This window comes from Columba livia, chromosome 4 (genome assembly GCF_036013475.1).
Source record: "Columba livia isolate bColLiv1 breed racing homer chromosome 4, bColLiv1.pat.W.v2, whole genome shotgun sequence".
Classification (NCBI taxonomy): Eukaryota; Metazoa; Chordata; class Aves; order Columbiformes; family Columbidae; genus Columba; species Columba livia.
The window spans coordinates 41,874,069-41,888,085 of NC_088605.1; the positions used below are offsets into that span (position 1 = coordinate 41,874,069).

The 14,017-nt window shown below is 38.0% G+C and overlaps 1 protein-coding gene across 1 annotated transcript in view; it reads right to left on the bottom strand.

Moving 5' to 3' along the window:
- Positions 1-11,172: 11,172 nt before the first annotated feature.
- The window catches only part of CPE (carboxypeptidase E), a 57,003-nt gene continuing 54,158 nt past the window's right edge, over positions 11,173-14,017 (bottom strand). Inside the window, exon 9 of the mRNA XM_065061397.1 lies at positions 11,173-13,911. Coding sequence (XP_064917469.1) covers positions 13,813-13,911 — 99 coding nt within the window. The 3' untranslated portion in view covers positions 11,173-13,812. The remainder of the gene's footprint in view (positions 13,912-14,017) is intronic.

Genomic DNA, 14,017 nt, shown 5'->3' on the forward strand with positions numbered 1-14,017 from the left:
AATCTAAAAGAGCCAAGTTAGCAAAACCCAACTGTTTAGGCTAACCAATGTCATTTTAAATGAAACACTACACTGGCTCTGTCAGCAGATCAGACAGGCCAGCCCCTACCAGCAGGGAGGAAGGTGAAGGACAATTAGGGCTGATAACTTCTCTTGTTAGTGCAGCTGTTGGGCATTATGCTGAGCAAAAAAAGGTAGCAAGTGTAGATAGAGTTTCAGAATGATTATAATTCCTTTTTTTCTAAATATGTTGAACAGTAATTCAGCAAGATACTGATACCTGTACCTACCACCAATCATGTAAATATTCCCGTTCTCTTTAATAGAACACCAACCCAGTTACAAAAGTGAAGCAAGTACTTAAGTAACTCACTGAATTAAGTATTTAATGTGATAATCTGCAGATACAGAAATAGTGAGAGATTTTAGTACACCTCTTCCATCCTCTCCTGTGGAGTGTCTCCATCATTCTATCACTAGCCTTAAACTTCTCCCAGCACTACAATCACAAATTTTCATAGGCAGATGCAGCATAATCCAAGATAAGTCAGGCATATCTGTAGCTTTTTTGGATGTAGTCAGAAAAAGCTGCTTTTGCTCTACCTACAGCTTGGTACTTTCCCCATTTACTAAAATAAAATAACTTACAAATAATTAGCTGATCGCTAGCTTACTACGTGATTAAGTATTATATTTAAAATATGTTTTCCTCAGACAGCAACATATGAAAAGAAGGTAATTTTATCTATAACAAGTGGTAGTATCTTCCTTATTTTTGCTAAAACAAAACTGAATTTTTGTAACTAAAGAAAAAACTGTTTTAAACATAAGAGATATCTATAACTGAATCTTTTTCTGGTGATTTCTAGTTTGTAAAAAGAACTCCTCTGGTTTGATGTCTAATAACACAGATATTTCAGCAGTATCCTATTAATAAGCATCAATTTATTTCCTAGCTCTGGCAAGCCTATTCAGCATTTAAGTTAGCAGCCAGCCTTTCCTTTGAACTCTATTAGCATGGGAAAAATGTTATTCTAAGGAAGTAGCGGAGGATCGATAAACTTCTGAAGACACTGTCCTACTAATTCCTAAACTAGAGCACAAGAAGAAGCTTGTACCAAGACCAGTTTTGTGTACCAGTTTGATGTCAAGCATCTGTAGCTGGCTGAAGTCAAACGAGAGGTTTCTCAAGTTGTTCAGACTACAGCTTTACAAGAAAGTGTTAGCTGATCTTGTGGCTACACACAAGTTTTAACAGTAAAAGTATACAGAAAATTACAATTTCTAGCCATTCAGCTACAGAATTGTTTCCAAAGGCCATGCCAGTTGCTGAGCATTAACCACAACGGATGGCAAAAGTTGCCACTGAATTTAGCTGTGAAGGATGTACATCCTCTCCTGGAAGAAGAGGATTTTACCTACTTGACCTAAAAAATAACACCTTCCATTTAAGTTTCTGCAGTGTTTTGCATTATTGCTATAATATTTCTTTGTTAATAAAGGTAGAGTAGAACACTGGACGCAAAATTATAATTTAGAGAATAAAATCGTAGTCGAATTTCCTACAACAGTGTGAAGTTTTTATTCACAAAAGGGGCAGCCATCCCAAATCTAATAACCAGATGTGTCCAGGACTCACCAGTTCCAAATATTTCAGATATGTAAAGTTTCAGAACACGACACGTTATGCCAAAAATGCACACAGGAGAGGAAACAGGTAATTGGGAGGGAAACGCGCAGTAGTAGCACATGCCAAACTGCGCTTGCTTGATGTGTGAAAGCTGGGAAAGAGATCTTTGTGGTGGAAAGAGAAGGGATACAAGGTCATTTTCTGGTCCCAAGGATGGCATTTGTAATCCAGAATAATTCCACTGAAGTCAATGGTTTTAAATATGGAATGGAAAATAGACTCTAGCTGCTATCCCTTTTTAAACACAATGGGAGGCGGAAAGTCAGTTCAGCACACCTTCACTTTAGTCTCCTCTCTAGGGACACCTAGGATCAGGGGCAAACAGGTACCTAAACACCTGGAATCGCTGGCTCACAAGAAGTGTTAGCTTATGGGGTGATACAGAAGTCACCTCATCAGTCAAACTTTATTCTGTCTCTCTAACAGAGGATGATAACCAGCAGCTTAGAATCCTTAGAATCTAAGTTTTTTGTAGCTTTTTTTTTAGCTTTTCAAAGTAAGTTTTCAAATCTTAAAGACTTTTTTGGAGAAAAAAAAAAAAAAAAGCTGTAACAGAAAGCTGTAACAGGAAATGTTTGCACAACTTGATTTTTATCTTTTGGTTATTTTGATCCACAATGTTCTAATGGGAAAACATACTCTGGAAAATTATGACATGGGAAATATTTTTTTTTTCCCATTTTAGAATTGCGGGTGAATTTGAAATACACCAAAAAAAAAAAAAAAGTTTATGTTTAAGTAGCTATTGATTCCTCAGATAAACAACCATACTGTAGCTTTCCTGTGATTTTATTGTCTGAGATTGCTGGTTTGTTCTTTTCCTATACAACAGAATCACAGAATCGACTGGGTTGGAAAAGACCTTAGATATCATCAAGTCCAACCCTTGGTCCAACTTCAGTCCATTTACTAGATCATGACAATAAGTGCCATGTCCAATCTCAGTTTCAAAACCTCCAGGGACCACCTCCCTGGGCAGGCCGTTCCAATGCCTGACCACTCTCTCTGTAAAGAATTTCTTTCTAATATCCAGCCTAAATTTCCCCTGGCAGAGTTTAAGCCCATGCCCCCTTGTCCTACTGCAACTGCCTGGGAGAAGAGATCAATCCCCACCTGGCTATAACTTCCTTTCAGGTGGTTATAGAGAGTGATGAGGTCACCTCTAAGCCTCCTCTTCTCCAGACTAAACAACCCCAGCTCCCTCAGCCTCTCCCCATAGGTCTTGTGTTCAAGTCCCTTCCCCAGTCTTGTTACTCTTCTCTGGACCTGCTCCAGCACTTCAATGTCTTTCCTGAACTGAGGGGCCCAGAACTGAACACAATACTCCAGGTGTGGCCTCACCAATGCAGAGTACAGGGGAAGGATCAATTCCCTTGTCCTGCTGACCACGCTGTTTTTGATACAGGACAGGATACCGTTGGCCTTCTTGGCCACCTGGGTACCCTGTTGGCTCATGTTGAGCTTCCTGTCAATTAGTACCCCCAGGTCCCTTTCTGTCTGACTGCTCTCCAGCCACTCTGTGCCCAGCCTGTAGCGCTGCAGGGAGCTGTTATGGCCAAAGTGCAGGACCTGGCACTTGGCCTTGTTGAACTTCATCCCAGGTAGAACTTCATACCCTAGGTGGAAAGACAAAATACTTGAACAGCTAAAGAAAACTACAGATTTTACTCTACCTGGTCATAAGGAGTCCTCTGTGTTTATATCCTACTCTGATTCTGAAAGTGGGAAATAATTGAGATACATTCCTTGAACATACAACACAAATGAGAGTTGCAAGGTTGTTTTGTGAAAGGCCCGTCACATCCACACAGCTCTTTCCAATCATGTGTCTTCATGTCCTCTCTTCATAACCTCATTGTAAACAAATTGTTGTGGGTATATGCATTACAAAGAGGTAGAAAATAAATTCTTGATAAAAGTGAAATTTATGTGAGCTATTGTCTCAAAATATTCCAGCAAGTTACTGCTTGGCTGCCTGGCACAGAGCCACAGCTGTTATGCATTGACATGCCCCTGCTGGCTTCCCTGCAGCAATGCCAGTGACAGCTGCTGTGGACCTTCAGCCTAACCTCAGCATGCCAAGGTTTCAAGGCACAGTCAGGTGCCAAAGTTTCCAACATAATATCTAGAAGAAATATCTGGGAAACATCAAAGCATAATTACGCACTGAAATTGACAGAATCTCAGTAATTGTGAGAGGAACTATTGCTAAGGAATATTAGTTATTTAGCTGATGACATTTAAGCTTCCCTTTCTAACCCAAACAATTCGCTCAGGTATGAAAATCCATTGTACAATTGTGTGATGCCCTGGGGAAGACATGGCTTAAAATTAAAAGTGTGGTGCAACTTTATTTTCCTTCATTGTACATTGAGCATTCCCACAAACATGCAGCTTTCAAGTTCTCAGCTTCAGCTGTAGTCAAGAAAGGGTTTCACTGGTTATGCTCCTGGATGGTTGTGCTCTTAGCTGCTTGCCCCACAGCTAATGAATATTTCTTCTCATTACTTCTCATTACTAACCATGGCTTCAATTCTGAGACTAAGACTATCCAGATTCTAATCCAAGACTATCAGACAATGAAGCAGCAGCTCAATTTCATTGGATGAACAAGTTATTCAAGCATTAAAACTGATGTGGTAGTGATTACGATAGGTCAAACAAAACCATTTCATGGGCCATCCTTTCTTGCAAGAAAAATATGCCTTGCAAGGCAAAGTGATAAATAGAATATTAATAAAACTGCAAAATCTCCAGTTCTGAAGTCTGAGCTATCTACAGCTGACTGTAATAATCTAAGTGCTGGGCTTTGCACCCGTCACTTGTTTAGTGAGAGAAAAAGCTGTCAATTTATTATTGCCAAACAAATACAAAGGCCTGACATAACTCCTGTTGCTGTTTCATAAAAAGACTATGTGAATAAAACACTTGAAAGTAAACCATGGAAATTCAGAGAAGACTAAATATGTCTGTATATATGTATAGACCTATATATGTATGTATATAAACAAAACATTCATAACCTTAATCTTTGTTTCCTTTTTGTGAGTGCTTATTTATGGTTTGCACAACATCCACCTGAGTATCCATTTGTCTAAAATAAAGTCAACTTGTCATGAAGTAGTCTGCTCTAATATAAATGACTTAACGGTATGAAGAGCTGAGAGTAAAAGGAAGCAGAAAAGGAACTGAACTGCAGTTTATGATCACATATTTCTAGCCCTATCTTCAAGGAGAAGAATTCCTGAGTGAAGATCTGGCAGGACATGAAGTATCAAGACTACTCATCACCTTCAATAATTTCTGTTCAAAGGCTCAAGATAATAAAGTTGTTCATTAGAAATCAAAAAGCAGTGCATGTTCTTTGACTATGTGACCTATTACCAGAAGCAATCTTTTAGATTATAAATTTAATCATATCACAATCTCTTTCACATTTACTTACCTGGAAACTAGAACCTTCTGCAGTGCACAGGCCATATCAGGATTTTAACATGCATCTCAGGGCCATTGGAATGGGAAAAAAAGTAGGTTGTGGAGAAAGAACAACTACCAGCTCCTAAAGAGGGGAACAAATAATGCATGGCTTTGACATCCCATCCCTCCCCATGGAAACAGATGGATTTCAGAGGAATGAAGACTTGCAGTACAAATAAGTTTCTTGAATATTATGGGAGCAGAAGCTTCTCACATGAGAAATATCATGCAAGCAAGTCAGGCTTTAATTAGTAAATTTTGGGAATACTGTAATTCCAAGAAAAACAAGAACCTTCTAAGACTGAAGGAGGAGGGAAAGCCCTCTTAAGCATTTTGCTTGATCTCAAAATCAAACACATCACTACAGGAGATTATTTTATTTTTAAAAATTCAGTTCAGAGTCAAAGATAAAATCTCACTTGGCTTCATTCAGAGCACAGATAGCAAGGGAACCAGCCCAGAAGCAAACATGGAAAATCAATACCTAGATATTTTTAATGGCATACAGATACTGCCCATGGAATCCAAGCCTAAATTCTCAGAATCACATAATTAATGCATCCAAAAATGCTCTTAGATTGATGAAGCAGAAGCTCAAAGGCATGTGTGATTGTCTAAAGCCTTGGGAAACAATTAAACCAGATGGGACAATCAACTGAAAGGGCGTACCCACGAAGAATAAAGGATCAGTTCAGCCAAGGAACACAAACAGCATATAAACAGCCTTTCATGAGGACAAGAGTCTTATTTTTTAAAAAAATCATGTGATGAAAAATCTGCTGTACAGCTACATGAACTATTGCAAAGGTGAATTAGCCTCACTAAGAAAATAATGAACATTAGTTCTGCCTCTGAATTTGCCTAGTTTCAGCTGCCAACCATTTGATCTTGTTTAGTCTTTCTTTGCTAGACTGTGGGTTCAATTATGTGGCTACTTTAATAAAAACTATGAAGCGAGTAAAAATGCTTTTGAATATAAGTATTATACCACAAAATATCAAAAATCGGGATTGACCTTTTTACAAATGAAAGATCCAAGTGAAAGCTGAAGAGTATGTTTTTCAAAATTTTACTGTTTACCTTTCAGTGACCCATTTTTTAAATTATTTTTTGACCTACAGTTTTCAAAGGCACCTAATGAAGTTTTATCATAAGTGAATTGCTTTGGTACACAAATATTCACTTGTGATCTTTTCACAATCTTTTAAATTTGCATTTATTATGTTTTTATTTTTGAATTCATAGTGTTTTCTATTCTTATTTGGCTTCGGTTTTCTTAAATTTAAAATGAGGGTTTTGAGATCAATTAATTTTAAAACAGTCTGTGAATACATCTCCACGTTTAATTGCTTTGCTGAAGAAAAATTCCACTGGGTAAAAATTTCATTCTTCTGTGACACTTGTTCAAGTGTACTATATGTAATTTTTTGTTGTTGTTGCTTGGACTTTGTTTTCCATGCAACTATTTATCTGAGAATTCTTAACATAATGTGCCAGCAACTTATGTAAACCCACAACCTATAGTACTGAATATTTTTCATGCTAATTTGAATTTATCTTGGCATGTTGTAATACCATTCAGTGCACTGGCAAACAAATATTAAATGACTTAACTTAGAATGCCCTCCAAATTTGGTTTCTTTTCAGTGGAAATCCCCTGCAAGCTATGTCTAACTTTTGAGACATTACAAAAATTATCAGAAGATTTTGCAGATATTTAACATCTTGCACATTACCACATATCATAACAGGCATCTGATGCTGGGGCCTGTCAGATGTATGTGGAAATAGAGAGCTGAAGACAGAATCTGTATTTATTTGGAAAGGCACATGTCCTGGTATAACAAAGTTCAGAACCAGTTGCTTCTCATTTAGTCTTTCTGTTTCCTGAAGAAGGCACAAGAAAGCATTCCTTTCAGAAGCTTCTTTTGTAAAGCCCTACTAAACCAGGTAACAAATGGGAATTTTAGGTCAAAATGCAATAAAATATTCAGGTCTACGGGCTTTAGCATAGTGCATTAAGTGCATCTGGTGCATCAGACGTGATGCAGGACCACCTGCATGCTGAGCCAGCAGCCACTGCTGGTATTTTGACATAGACACCAGCTACATTAGAGCTGCATGTTAAATATTTTAAAATATTCCTCTAGGCAGTAACTGGACCCCAGGCTCACCTGGCCTCTGGTAAGGTGGTCTTGCCTGCCCCCGCTACTGAGGGGCACCTGCTTTGCCCTCTGGGGCACCCAGTCCCGTAACACAGGAGTCTGTCTGGGGTTCTCTTGTCTAACATAGGCATCTAATTTAGACACGGTTCATAAAACCAGGAGTTTGTGTTCCCTTAACAGCAAATAGAATAGGTGCCTTCAAGGATTTCTGGACAATTAAATGCCTAAAATAGCCCACAGAGGATTACATACATTCTTGCCCTGCTCCTTCGCTCCCACACACATTTATGTATGTATGCATACACACAATTTATGTATGTATACACACAGTGAATCAAATATATAAACTTTGCTGCACCTAAGTCTTTTCTTTGCAATAATATCTTTCCAGGCCCTGACTTTTTATATGCTAAACATCTGTGAAAGCTGACTCCCAACAGTTTTTATTACATTTATTAAAACCTAGCAACAATGGGACTGGAGTGAATGCCCCTCATTTGCCACACAGTAATAACAAATGCTGCACAGCACATACCCTTCAGTTGTGTGTCAGTGTGTTCCTGCTCCAAAGCTGTTTCTGTATTTTATCCAAAACTTCTTTAAACTAAAAAGCACTCCAAACCCCACAGGAAACTCAAAGTAGATATGCTGATATATGCATATACAGGGATAAATTTATTACCATGATAAACTTTGAAATAAATTACCTGAATCTGAAGGGAAAAGAACACAGTATTAGGTTTACTGCTATTCCTTTTCAGAATGAGTTTCTAAGACTACATTTCAGAAAGTATGCCTTGGACCATGTCTAACCTATGAGATCCAGGAGTACTTCCCAGCCTCCTAGTCTTAATGTATGCCTGCCACAACCTGACATGGAGTCAGAGGCATAAAACAGGTCCTTCTTCCTGTACCACCAGGGAGGTGAAGAATCTGTCTTCTAAGCATGCAGGCCAAGAGCAAGCTATTGGTGGGGTCCCCATTCTGGACAACCAAAGATTCAGGATGCCAGGCCATGCCAGAGGGCCTGCCTCACAGTACAAGTGCAAACTTAGGATCTTTAGACACAAGCAAGCCCTGTAATCGACTTCTGATGAATCTTGGCAACAGTCATCCTTGAGCTGCTCAGGCTGGGCTAGTTTTTGACACACCCAGAGAGAGAACTGGAAGCAGCCAAAGAAAGCCACATGAGCGGATATTTAGTGAGCTGAAGAAAGGGAAGTCAGACTGTAATTTTGTACTGCTCTTGGCAGCCAAATCCTATCTTGAATCTCATCCATAGTTTTTTAAATGTGTTTAATTTACCTTTTGTGTGAGAGGTGCTGGAATGTGGAGGAATGTTGGTTCTGCATCCTTGGACACCAGCACACACAGCAGGGCAGACTGCAGAAGAGATGCTCCTCTGGGCTGAGGAACCGAAATCTCACATTTCTGGATGGTATTGCAACACTGTGAAGCCTTCTATTGCTGCTGTGCTGCAGTCAGGTGAGCAGTTCATCTAGCTCTGTATGTTGTCCATAAATTATGGCCCTGACTATAACCTCATTGGGTGAATATAACAAAAATAGCACCCTGATTTACCTTTCTATCTTCCACTGAGCAGTGGTTCAGAGGCTTAGTGAGCTGTAGGTAGCCACTGGTGCAGCTAACCTCCATTATTTCTATTTTAGGTCTTGTAATGGCTCTTAACAAGTTCCACAACCAATTCTGCACCTTGTGAAAGTGGACTTCATTTGTTGGTTATTATTTTGCATATTTCTCCTGGACAAGATGAAGAACAATTATTGCAAATGAAAAATGAGTACTGTTGGCACCAGACAGTCCTGACCACTCAGATTCCAGGTTTGAGGGTTTGATAAAAACCTCAGTGAAACTAATGAGAATCTTTCTAGAGTGGCTTTGCCTGAAGTCTAAAGGCACAGACATACTGATCTCCTAGAATCCCACAGGCATTTAACCCTATTGAGCCCTTTACTAATAAATGATTAGCAAAAAGGTCTACAAAATCTACTTATTTCACAATACTGAAGTGCTTCCAGTGCATTCCCAGATACCAGATTCCCTCTATATTCCCAAAGCAGGAACCAAACTCTTCAGCTTCTCTCTTTGACAATTTCCACTGTGTACAAAGGGACGCATGGTTACAAAAATCTGTGGTGTTTTAATTGAATATGGAAGTAGGATAAAGATAAGATAAAATAACATGAAGTATTAATCATTAATTCAGGGAAAATATAGCACTGTGATAAATGATGCCTAATTATGGATATGTTTATGTCATTGCCGAAATATAATGCCTGGGGCATAGAGAGGCAAAATAGGAGGGCTGAAGAAAGATCAGGACTGCAAGGCCATTTAACTCAATTAATATACTTCCATTATCATGGCTGGTAAAAGCAAAGAGTAGTTGTTTCTAAATATCACATTTTTATACTGCCTATTCCAATACTTGCTGTACTACTCAAAACCTTAGCCCCTGCAGGCATAGGATTACATCAACTTCTCAGTTGCAATTTTCTCCTCCCAAAAAGCAGGCTTTAAAAATGGAAACTTGAAGCAAGCTCACTCAAAACCCTCACAAGCCAGGTAACAAACAAACCCGCTGGGGTTTTTTTATGCCATGAATTTCAGAAAAAATCTCATGAGTATTTTCATTTTCTGGGTTTAATTATAGAAGTCAGAAAAACTGGAACTGAGGGTGTGTCAATGACCAAACTTATGAGTCAAATTATCAAGCAGTACATTATTCACAACAGATGTAGCTCTACATAAATAAAAATGTACAGGAGGAATAAAAGAAAATGCCTCCAAGGAGATGATCAGAATGAGCTCTTTGCAAGGTTCAGGAAGGCACAAAGCAAGTGCTGCAGTGATGTTTCTAGGTCCTACATTTCCAGTGCTAACTACAGGTAGGAAACAAGGCACTCCTGCAGGGGAGCACATTTACTGGGAAGCTCTAGAAGGTTGATTTAACTTTTAGAGAGGCAGACATTAAACTGCTGCTATGCTACAACCTCTGCAGAAATGCGTCAAACTAAGCACAGATATGGGAAAGAATCAGGCTTATGGGAAATATGCCTTTAAATTTAAACTCTAGCCTCTCTCAACCTACCTGTTGTCTTTCTCTGAATTCTCTTCCCTTTCATGGGCTAGTTATTAAGTGTTTCCTACACACCTGTTAGAGCTGTTAAAAAACCTCAGAGAAAGAAACTTGGTAGCAATTCTTTCTTACATACCATATCAGTTTTAATTTACACTTTAATGTATGTCATTATCAGCTCAGGAATATCCAGAACTAGAAGTGAATTCACACCTATCGACTTGAATACCACAACCTAGGAAAAGGGAAACAGTTCACACACAGTGATTTTATTTGACTTCATTATTATAATCCTGACCACTGCAGTTATAAGGAATGCCTGGTACCACAGGTTTGGAAGTACACTGCACACTGTGCTTTCTAATCCTAAGGACTTTTATTAAAAAAAAGGATAAATTTGTAAATATTGCAGAAAGACACACAAAAGTGTATGCCTTGTCCTCACTGACCCTCTATGGATGCAGAGCATCTCTTTCTTATCCATGACTTTACTTCAAAGTCTGCACAGGAAAAGTGTTCAGAAAAATGTATACTGCAAAAGAAGGATGTTCTGGCACAAAGTTAAGGGGCTATGGGTGGCTCTCAGTGGGATACCGGCGTTAATCCCAGTTTTGTTTCTCTGTTCAAACAGCAAAGGAATTGGCACACGCACCTCACTGAGGAATTTTATGGCATACTTTGCAGACATGCATAGCCAAAGAGGTCACGTTTTAAACTGGAAATTACTCACACACTTTACATTTTAAATAAACCTGTAGATTTATTGTACAACAGTACAGCATGTGCCTTTTTAACCAAAAGCTCAGCATCACACAACATCTTAATCTTCCATTTAAACATACATAGTCCTACAACAGAGTTCAGCTAAGAAAGCTACATAATGAATTAATTTATTGAGAGTCCTGGCTATGCTGTTGCTAAGGATGTTTACCTACAGCAAGAACAGTGGCAGTGGTTCTGGTGTGGTAACATTTAATCATTTTAACCTGTTCTCAGCACAGTAATAGCAAGCAGGCATCTAGAGCAAAATGAAGAGATTGTCTAAGGGACACCACATGTAATTGCAAACGCATGGAACAGTAGACCAGAGGATCTCACACACATAATACAAGTCCAGATTAGAAATCTGTTATGAGATCACTTTGGTGTAATGTCTGCACTACCTATGCCACACAATCCACCACACAGACTGGACGTATGACAGGCATTGCGCCGTGCAGTAATATCGTTTGGATTGAAATTGTTAGGTTTGGAAGGGGCAGAGCAGGGTGTTCTATACAAATATACACTTGCCTTATTACACTAGTTTACAGGTCAGAAACACTCCTATAACCATTTTCCCACCTGCCAGCAGTGTCTTGTTATAATTCATTTTTATACTGTTTGTTTCGATTTTACCTGGTTCCATTGAAAACTGCGTCATTACTTCTAGACCCAGAGCGTGTTTTGTGTTACGTGTCTCAGCCTTTCAAACTGTCATAAACACCCGAGCTGGTGTAACTGGGCATCCTTTACTCACATTCTCATACGCAGCTAGACACAAGTTGTTACCAAGACATGTACAGATAAGATTCTTCTTTTTCCACAGGGGTTCCTCATCACAACAGAGGCTTAAAGGTCATCACACAACTTACAGGAACTGAAGTTCCCCTCAAGCTTGGAATTAAATATCTCCTACCCAAATGAGACACAGGTTACATAGCAAACTCTTGATCAGAGAAAATTTATGCCTTTTATTGCTGTTCAATTTATCAATCTGTCTAAAACTATAAGACAATTAATTTAAAGAATCAAGTGCTATCTTTATTGAAGAATTTCAGGTTCTCAAAAAAACAGTATTTTCAGCAGATTTTTAAATGTCCAAAGGAGGTAAATTTGGATCTTACTCCTGAACATGTGATTTTTCACTTATGGCAAGAACATGATAATGCATTGTTGCTTGGTTCTGAACAGTACTGAACTCCTACAGCATCAACTAGAATAGTATACTAATCCAGACACAGACCGTAGTACTAAAGAAACAGAGGAAGGAAATCTATATCAAACATCTGATCTTGAATTAAAATAGACCAGCAAAAGTATGCAAGCCTTCAAACAGATGAGATGCTTAGCTGCTATCAAGTAGCACAGGAGCAGTGGTTTCAGAAGAATTATACCAAATTTGCACCCAGTACAGCTCATGTGTATTCTCTGACTCCACAAATTTCATTCATCTTAGGCAAAATACTCAAGCACACTAAAACAAAAATGGGAAGAAGAAGGAGCTTTTGAAAATTAAGATTGCTTTTTTTATCATCTTCAAGTATTTTTTGAAAATTTCACCACACTGAAAAAATTTTCACTATCTGTCTTGCTTCTAGTTTTAGATAAGACTAACCAGCAGAAGAAACAAAGTTGTTGACAAACCCATTCTGGGCTTGTGAGACTACATGAATGTCCTCAGTAGACTTCCAGTTCATTGTCTAAACTGTAATATTTTGGTAGCTTTTGCTGAACATATGAAATTTTGGGTGATTATCTAGACACCACTGACATGTAAAGACTGTTGAAAAGGTAGTGATCTAATTAAAACAGACATCACCTGAAATGATTTTTTTTTTTTCCTTGCTGTAAAACAAACACTAACAACATATTAACAAGATGCACAAGCTCTTCTTCACCCATTCAGAATTTTGATTTGGTTAATAAGTAACAAGAAATAATTAAAACCTGATCCTGAAATATCATTAATGGTTTAAGGAATAAAGCTCGGCTATTTCCTGAATTTATTCCATGACATATTTAATAAAAGAGCTTATGCAGATTCCTTCTGCTTACTAGAATGAAGTCAGCTTATGTTTCCTACATAGTTAAATAGCTCCAACACCAGAGATATACAAAATGTTATACTGAATTTTAAGCCTTGTAAAACATAATTACACCATCACACTGTAATTATAAATCTTTTCAATAGCATCCATTATAGAACTCAGTAAAGAGCACTGTCTACTACTAAGCACTGTCAAATATTTCTGGCATTACTGGGAATTGACTACAGCATATTTCTTTTTTAAAATCAAGAGTTAACCTACATATTCTGAACTTGCAAATAATACATGACAGATTGTACTCCCATATAGGCTGCAGAGACATTCACTCATACTTTTTTCTGATTTGTATATCAGAGTAATTTTCTATAACAATATGAAAGAAAATCAATAACTTATTTATCTAGCTAGGAGGCTAGTAGTTATTTATGATCATATTAATCAAAAGATGACTGAAAAATTCAAAGTTAATTATCATGAAGTGCACAAAATCTAGAATATAAGGACTTTCCACGGTACATTATGCTAAGTCAACATATAATAGATTAAAAGCTGTAAAGCCAAAATCTTCATTTAAAAATTTAGTGTTTCTGACATCATCTTCCACCATTCCATCAACTCTTCTTTCTCCTCTTCTTTTCTTTCAGACAATGACTCCAGTTCAAAATCAATCTAAAAGAAACAATCAAAAATATCAGTAAGATTTGTTGAGAGAAATGTTGGCTTTTACAAGTCACTTACTGAAAGAAGTTGTTTAACATAGACATGGGGCTTAGGG